This window comes from Rattus norvegicus, chromosome 13 (assembly GCF_021556685.1).
Source record: "Rattus norvegicus strain SHRSP/BbbUtx chromosome 13, alternate assembly SHRSP_T2T, whole genome shotgun sequence".
Classification (NCBI taxonomy): Eukaryota; Metazoa; Chordata; class Mammalia; order Rodentia; family Muridae; genus Rattus; species Rattus norvegicus.
This window is the reverse complement of record NC_141546.1, coordinates 46,428,314-46,440,859: the sequence shown is the minus strand read 5'-3', so window position 1 is coordinate 46,440,859 and position 12,546 is coordinate 46,428,314. Positions and strand designations below refer to the sequence as shown.

The 12,546-nt window shown below is 45.6% G+C and overlaps 1 protein-coding gene across 2 annotated transcripts in view; it reads right to left on the bottom strand.

The window, feature by feature from the left end:
- The window catches only part of Dstyk (dual serine/threonine and tyrosine protein kinase), a 48,014-nt gene extending 36,773 nt beyond the window's left edge, over window positions 1–11,241 (bottom strand). Inside the window, 1 exon segment of one of the 2 annotated variants that reach the window (NM_199463.2) lies at window positions 10,908–11,241. In NM_199463.2, the coding sequence (NP_955750.1) occupies window positions 10,908–11,172 (265 nt within the window). In that variant the 5' untranslated portion in view covers window positions 11,173–11,241. 2 annotated transcript variants of the gene reach the window in all.
- Between the last annotated feature and the right edge of the window lie 1,305 nt (window positions 11,242–12,546).

Sequence of the window (12,546 nt, the reverse complement as noted above, 5' to 3'; positions counted from 1 at the left end):
GTTCTGAATGGTCTTCCCACCAGCTAGGGTGTGCTACTGTCTGAATCTGAAGTATAAATCCTCAAAAGTGAAGTGACATTTTATGTCACTAGTGCCCTGTTGGGGTACACTGGGTTATATTTGCAGAAATGGCAAACAGGCTGTACCCACACACAGCCCTTCAATCACTTGTGCTCATGGTGAGCAAAGGACAGGGACCATCAGTTCACGGTACTACCTAGAACAACATGACTCTTGCTATCACCGTTTTACACTACTGCGTTTTGCTGGGACCCAGGGACCCAGAATAGACTGCCGAAAAATATGGCACTTTGCCATGCTGAGTACCTCAATTTAAAGATTGACAGGCCTCTGAAAAAGAGCCCCTCTCCTGATTCTTCTGCCTCCCAGTTTTCTACCCTCCTCCAAAGGAGTTCATAGAATTCACTATTTTCTTCACCCAGGCAGCCATAGAAATTGGAAAATCCTCCATCTGAAGCCAGTCATAAAAGATAGAAAATCATTCCTTTTTTCCTTTTCTTGAGCCAGGCTCTCTCATTGTAGCCCAGGCTGGCTTTAAATTCATGGCAATCTCCCTGCCTCGCCCCTGAGTGTTGTGATTACTGATGTGAGCTGCCATACTTTATTTTTCTCTTGATTTCAGCACTGTCTTGCTTTGTGCTGAGAGTAAACAGGGCTATGTAAAAACTGAATAGACATGCTGTCTCTTCTCTATACTATTACATCATGTCCCATAATGTCCTAACAGCTGTCCCCTCTTCACCAAACCCTGAGCACTACAATCACGTTCCCTAGATTTGGGGCCATCATTTATGAAGCTCCATGCACATAAAACTCCAATTCAAGCCATCATTGCACTGTGACCTTGTTAACCTGGTTTTACTACAGGATACTGGGTTATGACCCTTGAGATAAAGAAGGAAAGGTGTCACTGACAAAGACTTTAGGGTCATTCAAGTCTTAATTGGTGCCCAAGCACACTTCTTCCCACAGTTCATTTGTTTGTTTGGTTGGTTGGTTGGTTGGTTGGTTGGTTGGTTGGTTGGTTGGTTGATTGGTTAGTTGGTTGGTTGGTTAGTTGGTTGGTTGGTTAGTTGGTTGGTTGGTTAGTTGGTTGGTTGGTTAGTTGGCCGGTTGGTTAGTTGTTTAGCTGGTTGAGACATGTCTCATTCTATACCTTAGGCTGGCCTCCAACTTAACAATCCTCCTGCCTCTATGTTCCTACTGTCAGGGTTGTAAGTGTATGCCACCACAACCACACTTCAGGAGTTTTGTTTTGTTTTCTTTTGTCTTTCTATCTATTTATCTCATTTTAACTTAACTTCTATATATAATATGTGCTTTTATGGCAAGGTACCATAAATTCTGTCTAAGTGCAAATTAAATAGATTATATAATTAACTAAAAGGATCCATGACACAAACACACATTTCCAAAATGAGTAATGACATTTCACATTACATTATGTATGTGCCAAGAGTAGAGAAAAGGATCCTAAGTTGAAAAAGAAATGCTATATAGTCTTTCTGCTCGAGCTTCTAAGTACTGAAACTGGAAACAATTCCCAGGAGCTTAGAGAAAAAAGTTCTAGACAAGAAACACATTATCATTTCTAGGGAACTCTCCCAGTATCCACTAAACACAAAAGACTCTGAATTATACAGCAGACACCCGCCTTACAGAAACACATGTTTAGGTAGCCCAAGTTTTAGAATCTTTGGGACCGAGTGGGAAAAGGAACTGTGATGGAAGGAGTGGTGTTTGGAAAGGAAAAAGCTGAAATGCAAGCACACAGCCAATGCTCCCACTGAAAGCCCCAGCCCAGCTGCTGGAGAATGAATGGCTGAAGTTATACTACGGGAAGACCTCTGAAATCAGAGGTTGTCCTGGATTGGAAAGAAAAAGGGAGACCTCTTTAGCAGCTGGGACCCAGAGTGGGCCTGTGAAAGGAGTTCCAGGACAGCCAGGGGTGTTACACAGAGAAACCCTGTCTCAAACCAACCAACCAACCAATAAACCAAGTTCCTTCCTTGTTCTCACTCCTGCCCTCTAGATCTTCCTTTGGTTTACTGCTCCCTCTATGGGGGCACAGAGTGTTTTCGGGGCTCTGATCTAAGTTGTTCAGAATGAAACTTAGAATCCAGATCCAGATAGAAGGCCTACTTACAAGTTCATTAGTGAAGAAGCCCGCAGAGAAGCTGACCTTACAGGGCCTGCAGGTGGTCCCTCTGTTCCCTGAGGAGTAAGGCATCCTCCCTCCACACTCAATAAGGCAGCGTTTCCAGGTTAGACTAGCAGGAATGTCTATGTCTCTCCATGGAATAAGCACCAGAGAGAAGGTCACTTGTTCTTTCAAGAGAAAATGAAATCATTTTCTCAGAGGGGCGTTGGGCCTTGTATGCCAAAAACTAAGACTGACTTTGCCCCTACCAGCTACTGTTCTCCACAGCCTTCCTTGTCCTTCCTGTCCTCACAACATTAAAGCCAAAGTGTATTTTACAGAATAGTCCTAAAGAGAAAGCTCAGAAAAGCCCAGCTATGGTCTCTCTAATCTGAACAGAAATAGTTTTCATAGAAACAAGTCTTGTAACCTAGTTGCATCTGGGCTCTGCAAAGTCGGGGTGGGGGAGGGGTGTGGAGTCAGAGGGAATGAGAGAAAGAGAGGAGAGAAAAAGAGGAGAGGGATGGGGGAATCTTGGGAAATTCTCTCCTTACTCTCTGGACTGGATAAAAGCCACCAAAGTGGAGTCAATCTGATATAAGTAAGGCATTAAAGCTCTTAATCTGATTAATCTAAATTTAGATACTTCACATGAATCCAAGTAAAGAGATAAAAGGCACTTTAAGAAAAGAAATGTATTGTAAAATCAAAGGCTTTTATGAATACATAACCAAGCCATTATTCTTCAGAACAATTCCGACTTATCAATTAGTTAGACATGTGAAAAGCAAGGCAGTTCTTATGTCTCACTTCATCTTCCTGCCCAAAGAACAGTGCCCCAGGGAGCAGAAGCACAGCTCCAAATGAGCCTGGACGGAGGATTCTCGCAGCCACGTGGCTCAGAGCTGGGGAATACACTCACACCATTCACATTACTCAAGAGCCGGCCGAAAGTGTACTGCGTGAGACTGACCCTACGAATGAGGAGAGGGGATGCTGATGGCCCCCCATGCTGTGGCTGACTTTCCTTCAGTGTTCTGATCTAAATGTCAGAGGCACATTCACAAAAACCATTTTTAATACAGCTCAAAACAAGAAGAGAACAACCACTGCTAGGTCTCTGTCAGGTCTCAATTTCCATGAGCCCAAGACCACCAAAGAACTAAATCTTCAAGCCCAGAAAGGGCCTGTACGGAGCCTAGGCGTCCCCACAAGGGACTACAGCCAGTTCCAGGAGATAAAAAAAGACACCTTACACACACACACACACACACACACACACACACACACACACACACACACACAGAGGCAGTACCCACTGTCCTGAATGCTGTTCCCCACATGCAGGGCAAACTCACATTAGGTCTTGTACCCTTATGGGCAGGGAACCCACATTTCCAAAGAAGTCTCACATTTTTCTAAGAAAGATGGAGATAGGAGGCTCCCTAATGGTAATGGGATGGGATGAACTTTGCACTAGACCACACAAGCATAACAGTCATTACCCACGAGTGTCAGAATACCTCAACTCCTTTTAAAGTGATCCTGGCCCTGCAATCAGGTAATCTCTCTCTGCTACTGAGCCAACCTCCATCCCTCAAGTCTTTATCAATGTCATTGTGCGTGTGCCTGTGCCTGTGCCTGTGCGAAAGAGAGAGAGAGAGAGAGAGAGAGAGAGAGAGAGAGAGAGAGAGAGAGAATATGAATTATTTATGTACTGTGCATATACCTGTAAAGGGTCAGGGGACAACTTACAGGAGGAATTGGTTTTGCCTTCTACCATATGGAGTCTGGGTCTTCAGTCTTCTGTTTGCTTTGTTTTGTTTTTGAGACAGGGTCTCTTTGCATAGCCCTAGCCATTCTGAAGCTCTCTATGAAGACTAGGCTGGCCTCAAACTCACAGAGATCTATTTCCTCTGCCTCCCAAGTACTGGGATTAAAGGTGTGTGCCACCATGCCTGGTTTAGGTCTTCAGGTTTGTATGCCCTACTCCACCCCTTCCAAGGCAGGCGACTGTTAAGTAGGCAGCACATCTGTAGATCCTCTGCAGGTGAAATGTTATTAACCGTCCTTGCTAACTGCAATCTGGAATGCCTAGTCTCAGGCCCCTAGGTCAGATGGCTTTCATAAAGGGCTGCTGAGGGCATGAACATCAAGAACTTACTTCTCATACAGTGATGGCACTCTGGTCTAGTTGGTACTAGATGGAAATCATTCACTGGGACATGAAAACAATTATTTGCATAGGACATGAACTCTAACTTCAGCCCAGCTTGATACTGGGACTCATGTCTATAGTCCCAGCCACTCAGGAGAATAAGGTAGCAGGATCATGCAAACTTAAGACCACCCCAGCATGCAACAGAATTAGAACCCACCTTGGACAAAAACAAACAAGGAACACTGGAAACATTCTCTGTCAATAGGGACTGGTGGGTCTGCCCCAGCAGCTGCTGCGGCCAGCGGGCAGGCCCGCCTGCCCTCTCCACTGCGGCCACAGCTGAGAAAGTGGAAGCAAAGGAAGCAGAAATGCAGGGCCTGGTGATGATGTGGTGCTGTCAGGTCTTTTGAATAAAGCTCTTTTGCTAACATGTTCAATAAAAAGTTTTTAAGTTAAAAAAAAAAAAAGAAGAGGGGACCTCAAGCATAACCATCTATCCAAAGCACATAGGATCAAAATAGCAAAACATAGATGATTCTACAAAACTCCAAACTCCACGTGTGTGGGAATGTTCTTCCGAAATGAAAATTAAATTGCATTTGATCTCATGGCATCATTCTAGCATCTACCAGAAATGGAAATAATTTAATAGGGATTTGCCCATTATATACAGAGCAATTCCATAAGCACTATCGGACCAGGGACACAGACACAAAGACAGTCTTTCTCCTTAGACACTCACAATCTAGCCAGCAGAGGAAGACGAACATTCTCAGAGCATCATGCGGAAAGAACTACAACCAAGGTGTGTAGGAATCAAGCGGTGAGCACAATGTGACACCTCTCTTTTCCTTTACTTCAATACCACAGTTTCCAGGTTTTGGTTTTAAAGGACAGCTGTGCTGTTTTACAGTGCTAAGGCGCCATCCTGGGGCCCTGCACATACTAAGCAAGTGTCTACTGCTGTATAACGTTCTCAACACCGAAAGATTGCTCCTACAGCGCACTTACCACGCTCTTAGTCTACTGAAACAATATGGGAGAAGAGTAAGCTCACAGGCAAAAACCAATAACCACACTGGATTTTTATTTAACCACACAGTTTCCTTTTAAAGATTTTATTTAATTATAATTTCTATATGAGTGTATGTATGTGTATGTATGTATGTATGTATGTATGTATGTATGTATGTATGTATACCACCTGTGTGCAGTACTTGAGGCCAGAAGAGAGCATCAGATCCCATGGAGCTGGAGTTACAGGAGAGCATGAGTCCTTGCATAGGTGCTAGGAATCAGACCTGGGGGCTCTGGAAGAGCAGCCAGCGCTCTAACTGCTGAGCCATCTCTTCAGCCCTTGAATACATATTTTCTTCACAAAGTCCTTGCAGATGCTGGGCATGGTTGCACATGCAAACTCTCAACAACATGGCTGCCTGCATGAGACCTGCACAAGACCACACCAGTCAACACATCGACATGGGGAAAGGTTTACAAGACCCCAGCCTCACTGCTAAGAGAAAGTCAGTTTTTTCAGAGACAAGCAGGATAGGTTGCCCAAGCCTAGGTGGTCAGCCCTAAACCCACAAACATACATGGAACACTAGCTGCTATAGTAGGGTGTGTGTGTGTGTGTGTGTGTGTGTGTGTGTGTGTGTGTGTGTGTTGCCTAGAAAAGGAAATAGGTTTGAATTTGACAGGAGGATATGGGGGAAGTATAAAAGCATTGGAAGAAGAGGGAGGGGTTGAAATAATGTAAATATAGTGTATTCACATAGGAATTGATTTTTACTTCATGGTCCACAGATTTTTAAAAATAGTGTATCCAGCATAATCTTAGGAGATTAAAATAAATACTAAAGCTGGGCATGTCAAGTCTATAATCTCAGCACTCGGGAGACCTGAGGAGGCCTTGCCACATCTTCTTCACTGAATAAGTAAAGAATGGCTCCAAATTAGGGCTCCTTTGCAACCGTCTGGGTGAAGAGTGCATTTGCATTCCCAAGCCAGGTAGGAAAGCACAAGGAGCCACAGCAGCAGAACTGGAACTGAAGCCTGGAGAACTGGGCCTACCTGCAGTCTCCAGCCACGGCGAGATCTAAATCCAAGCGGTGAGCACTTTCTGTAAGTGTCACACCTCTGTAAGATGAGCAGTATGACTACCACATCATGCAGTAAGATAAACCTGATCCTTTTTTGTTTGTTGTTTTGACTTTTGAAACAGGGTCTCACTATGAAGCCCAGGCTAGCTTGGAACTCTATATACAGCTCAGACTGATGAACTCATGATCCTCCTGCCTCAGCCTCCTGAAGTGCTGGGGTCACAGGCACAGTGCCATTGCAGATTAAACTTTGATACAGATTGCCAGGACATCCGTCTCAGTGGAGTGCCTTGCTCCTAAAATTCCATCAACCCATCTATACAAAAGAGTAACCAAAAGAGGCCACAGAATACTGAGAAACACATTTATTGGATAACAAGAAGCAACCAGCTATGAAAATTTGAGGATTAAAGTTCATTTTAAAAGGCCTATAAGTGGGTTGGGGATTTAGCTCAGTGGTAGAGCGCTTGACTAGCAAGCGCAAGGGCCTGGGTTCGGTCCCCAGCTCTGAAAAAAAGAAAAAAAAAAAAAAAGAAAGAAAGAAAGAAAAAAAAAGGCTCTATAAGCAAGAGGGTGTGGTGGCACACACCTTTAATCCCAGCACTTGGGAGGCAGAGGCAGGCGGATCTCTATGAGTTCAAGGCTAGTATGGTCTACAGAGGATTTTCCAGGACCGCCAGAGCTGCATAGTGAAGCCCTGTCTTGAAAATAAATAGGCCTATAATCTAGCCACTCTACCTTCCTGTTTCCCTCTCAGCTTTATGTGTTACCTGGGCATAAATCCTGTATGAGATTATTCCTCTGCAGGGGATCAAGTTCAGGCCTCCAACTTCTTTTTACCCACCACCCAAGACACACAAATATGAGCTCTGTATGTTCTCTGTAATGACGACAATTATAACTAGTCTTTCTTAAGAGAAAAGTGCAAGCCAAAGTAAGGCTGCACCCTACGATCTCCGCACTCGGGAGGTGAGGCCAGGTTATAGGTTAGAGGCCAGCCTGAGCTACATTTTGAAACTCTGTTGAAAGGAAGAGAGGGAGAAGAAGGAGGAGAAAGAGGGAAGGACTGGCATCCACTCAGTTTCTTGACTCTTTAACGCCCATATGTAGCACACTGAGCAGCACTGGGGGCACTCATATGTCTATTTAAGAATGGCTACTGTGAGGGTAGCAATGAACACAGAGGCAGAGGGATCATTTAACAGAGGAACTTAAGACCAGCCCAGAAAGACACAGGGAGACTGTATCAAAAGCAAAAGGCAGCTGTTACTCACTAGCCTTAGCATGGCTGCTCTAAACCTGAGCAACATTATCTCCAACAATCCTAGAGGTGAGGAGGATTACAGCCTCCAACTCCAGAGGAGGAAGCTGTGACACAACATGGTTATGATCAGTTAAGACCAAAGGGAGGCAACACAAGCAACAGCGTTCCTACCAGACACATATGAGTCATTGCAACGTCTTAAAATGGAGAAGATTAAGACAAACTGCAGTAGCCAGGACCTCCACTGGATCATAAAGTAAGACGGATACTTTTCCTTCTTCTATTTTGTAAGACTCTACCCTGCCTTTCCCAAAAGGGTTCAAAGCCTTCATCTCACTGCTTCTGAATGCTCTAGCAGGAGAAGAAAAAAAATAAATAACAAAGCAAAAAAAACAAACAAAACAAAACCAAAAAAAAAAAAAAAAAAAAAAAAAACTCAACAGATTGAGAGGTTTCTCCCCCACAGCTACATAAAATGACTTGGACAACAAAGGGAGAACCAAATCAACACATCTTTTATGTTTCAGTTTTCTTTGTACAAACAAAATTCCTCTCAAAAACAACAGATAACCACTACCATCACCTACACAGCCCAAGCTGGAACAGGAAACCCACCCATCTCAGGCACTCACTTGAGTGAATATCAACCTATCAAACTAAGAAAGAAGTTTGCAGCTCTTCCCAGGTCTCTGTGGTTGAAACTGAAAATCTTAAAAATGGCATTATACATTATGACGAGTGCATTATGACGAATGGTATACAAAGAAATGTAATAAATTGCTTTCTAAGGCTGCCATCTTTTTAGTCCAGTGACTTCAAATTATAGTCTCCGACCTTCAGTTGCCCAAATACTACACTGCATTAAGCAGGGGAGGGCTTGTGAGGTTAAGGACTGAGTGCCCCATTCTGTCATGTTCTGAGTCCTATTAATCAGAAACCAACACTCACAAAAGAAAGTTGAGACACCCTCCAAGTGACTTTGACCTTACCAAAAAGCTCCAACCAGCACAAAGAACTAATTGTCCTCTAAGGACTGGCTCTACATTCTAACACCTTTACGGAAATAACCAGGACAACAGCATCCGTCAACCAGACGCAGAGAGAGATACTAAAACTCTGGTGCAGCCTCGCCCCCAAACCCAAAACCCTCCGTGCTGACTGGAAAGCCTGGTGTGGAACAAAACCAAATTGTTCCCTGCCCTCTCGTCGGTGCCCTCCTGGGATTTTATAGATGGGCACATTCCAAAGGGCGAAAAAAGTTTAAATATGCAAAAATTAGATCACGATGCAGTCAACCAGAAAAGCCAATTAAGCAAAATACAAAGGTGTTTTTGTATGCCTTAGGTTTGCCTTTAAAGAAAGCAAAAGCCGACCAAGATGCTTCAAATTTTGAAAACCTCCATCTCTCTAAATTAAATCTATACTGAGTTGGGTGGTGTTGTTGTTGTTTTTAAGAGTAACTCTGGAATAGTCATTTTAAAGAGAGGGCAGAAGCAGAGGGATTTTGAAGCAAAGCTTCTTCAAATGGGAGAAGCTGCTTCCAAACACTGCTAGGCATACCCTGTGTCCATCTAGAAGTATGAGCTGCCTTGCTAACTGCTCTCCGATAGCATCGCAGGCCAGTGCCCCCAGCTCACCTCTAGACAGCAATCTCTGCAAGTGTCAAAAGCACAACTTCAGAAAAGGTAGTTGTCACCCTAGTGCTTTTTATCTCCTGAAGTAAAATTAGACCTTTCTGCCTGGTGGTGGTAGCACACACCTGTAATCCCAGCACTCAGGAGGCAAAGACAAGCAGATCTCTGAGTTCAAAGCCAGCCTGGTCTAAAAGAACTAGTTCCGGGAGAGCCAAGGCTACACAGAGAAACCTTGTCTCCAAAAATTAAAAAATAAATAAATAAATAAATAAAAATATTTTCAAAATACCTATACTGTGTGTGTGCCCGCATGCCCACGTGCATGCACAGTGGCCTATGTGTGGAGGTTCTCGCCCGATCAACTCAGGGTATCAGGCTTGGCAGTAGGTACATGTACCAGCTAAGCTACCATGCTGGCCCAAAACAAGGGCTCTTTAAATTGCTACCCTGGGCAAAGGAACAGTATCATTGAGGGCCCTATCAGGACTTACCAGCATGTCTTTAAACTAGCCCTTCTGTAGTCTCAGATAAAGTTAAGATATTAAACATGTAGCAAAGAGTATAGGGTCCAACTGACAAGTTCACCTTAAGTGATAATATAACTTAAGTGATAATATAACTCCAGCATCTTTGACTGCTAAATTAGACTCTTAGGACCCACCCACCACGGTTAAACAACCGGAATCCATGAGACAGAGTCTGGGACATGGCATTTCTAATACACTCCTGAGGTTATTTTAATCTATACTGCAGCCTGAGAATCACGAAATAAAAACCTGCTGTTAGGTTGTCTCCCATACAGCTATCCATATGGAATGTCAGTGGCTTCTCCCATCAACTTCCTAAATGTTAAACCCTCTAGTTCCCCACCAATTGCAGTTTAAAAGTCATCGAGGAGGACCACAGATCTTACAGTATTTAAAGTGATCTGGGGCCTCTGACACATGGGCCATGGGCCGTGGCGGGAGGGGGGGATCAAGTCAAGAAGGGCAAGTTCTTCAAGGGCTCAGGGCAGCTCCACTCCACCCCCAACAACAACAACAACAACAGCAGCAGCAGCAGCAGCAGCAACAACAACAACAGAGCATTCCTTAACTCCTTCACCATAAGTATAAGTAACATCTCTGACCAATTAAATCCTGACACCCATTAGATATCCTTTTCTTTGGCAACTCCAAATCCTATTTACAGGACATCTTCGCAGGGCTGCCTCTTGACAGGATTGCAAGCACTTTACACACCCAAACCGTGCACGCTCACACACACATACTAGTGCAGTCCTAAGGGACTCCAGGAACACCCAGCCTAATGCCTAACTGGGAGGGCTTGGTCCCCAAACTAAGCACCCCAATTCAAAGCAACTTTCCCACTCTCCGCTTAGCTTTTTCGAATTCTGCCTCCCGGTCACGATCCCTTGCCACCTCTCCCAGAAGGTATCCTCCCACCTCATCTCAGATCCCGGAGGCCCAGGCCCCGCGCCGCGCCGCGCCGCGGCCCTCTCCCACTGGCCGCCTCCTCCTGGGGTTGTTTTGCTGACGGAGATGCCACCCTCCAATTTTCCTTTCTCCTTCGGGCCTGTCCTTACCCGCTGGCAGCGGGGCTGCGGCGACGTCGCCGGCAGGGCCAAGCTCCGCCGCGCCGCCGCCCGCGGGGGAGGAGGGACAACTGTGACTGTGGGAGCACTTGATGTCGCGGAAGAACTTCTGGGTCTCACGCAGGTTCTGCCGCAGCCGTCCCAGGTAGCGGCGGTAGCGGCCGAAGCCCCGGCACAGCTCGCGGATCATTCCGCCGCCCCCCGGGCCCGGGCCCGACACGGACTCGCCGGACCACGACTGCCCGTCGGCCTCCATCGCTCAGCCCGCTGTCTTTGCGGCTGGCTGCGCCGCTGGCCCGGCCCCTCCTCCCGCCCCCTAGCGCTCAGAGAAGGCGGAATCCGCCTCCCAACGCCCCTGCAGGCACTTAGCGCGGCCTCCAGCCTCCGTCACTGCCGCGGCAGAGAAGCTAGAGCTCCCGGCTCCGGCCAGAACCTTTCTCCGCTCCCCTGCGGAGCGAGGGAAGAACTCACCGAGGCACCGTCGCTGCGCGGGCTCCTGGGATTTGTAGTCTGGGCTGGGTGGAATGCCCCAACGCCCACGGGGAAGCGCGCGAGCGGGTGTCCCCGACTGATCTCTGTGCTTACACTCGCCTTGTTTAAAATGTATTTTTGTTCTGTACACGAATTCCTAAGGGAAGACAGAACCCGCGGAGTTTGAACGCCGGCAGAAATGGGGTACCTCAAATCTAGGAGAAAGATTTTAATAGTAGAAGGAGAAAAGCCGAGCTCAGAATATCTCTGTGGTTACCACAAATGGATACAACAGATAATAGAAACTTGGTTGAAAGTAACCAGAGAATAGTGAAAACTCTCCTGATTGTGGTGCAGTCTACTTTTTTTTTTTTTTAAATCTGCTCTAGATGTGGAAAGGGCGAAAGGGTGGGTGAGACCCAAAAGAAAGGACAGTTGGTTTCTTGTAGAGCCAGCAGGGGTAAGGGGAAGTTGAAGTCAGTAGCCTTCTAAAGCTGATCGTCTTTAACTAGGCTTCTACCAATGTGCCAAACTTCCATCGACTCAGACCATCACGGACTCCATGACACACAAATCACAAGCAGGACAGAACTTGACATCAGTCACCTCTTCACCTTATACCTTTTTTACAAACACACACACACACACACACACACACACACACACACTGATGGTATCTTGGGCTCTTAACTAAATGATGTCAATTTAGGATTAGTTCAATGTGAAATGTGAAGGCTTTAACTTGTAACTTGTTGCAATTTAAAAAAGTTCACCCATTCAAGTGAGCCTGCACTTCAAGGTAGGCCAGCTGCAAAGGAGCCTCACCTTCCCTCCCTTTTACACCTTCATTTATGCATTCTCCACTGGCCATTCCTCTTCCTCGAAAAGTTGTATTCCAAAAGGCTTGCTAAACAGAAGTGAAAACACAAAATGGAAATTAAAAAAAAAAAAGAAAAAGGTTGACAGTGTAAGAGCACAATTAAAATAGAACATGGGCTGGGTGTGGCAGCACACGGCTTTAGACCCAGAACTCAGGAGGCAGAGGCATGAGGGTCTCTGCGAGTTCAAAGCCAGCCTGATCTACAGAGTGAGTTTCAGGATAGACAAGGCACAGGGAGTGAGACCCTGTCTCTAGTCTATCAAAGCAATGCCTGATGAG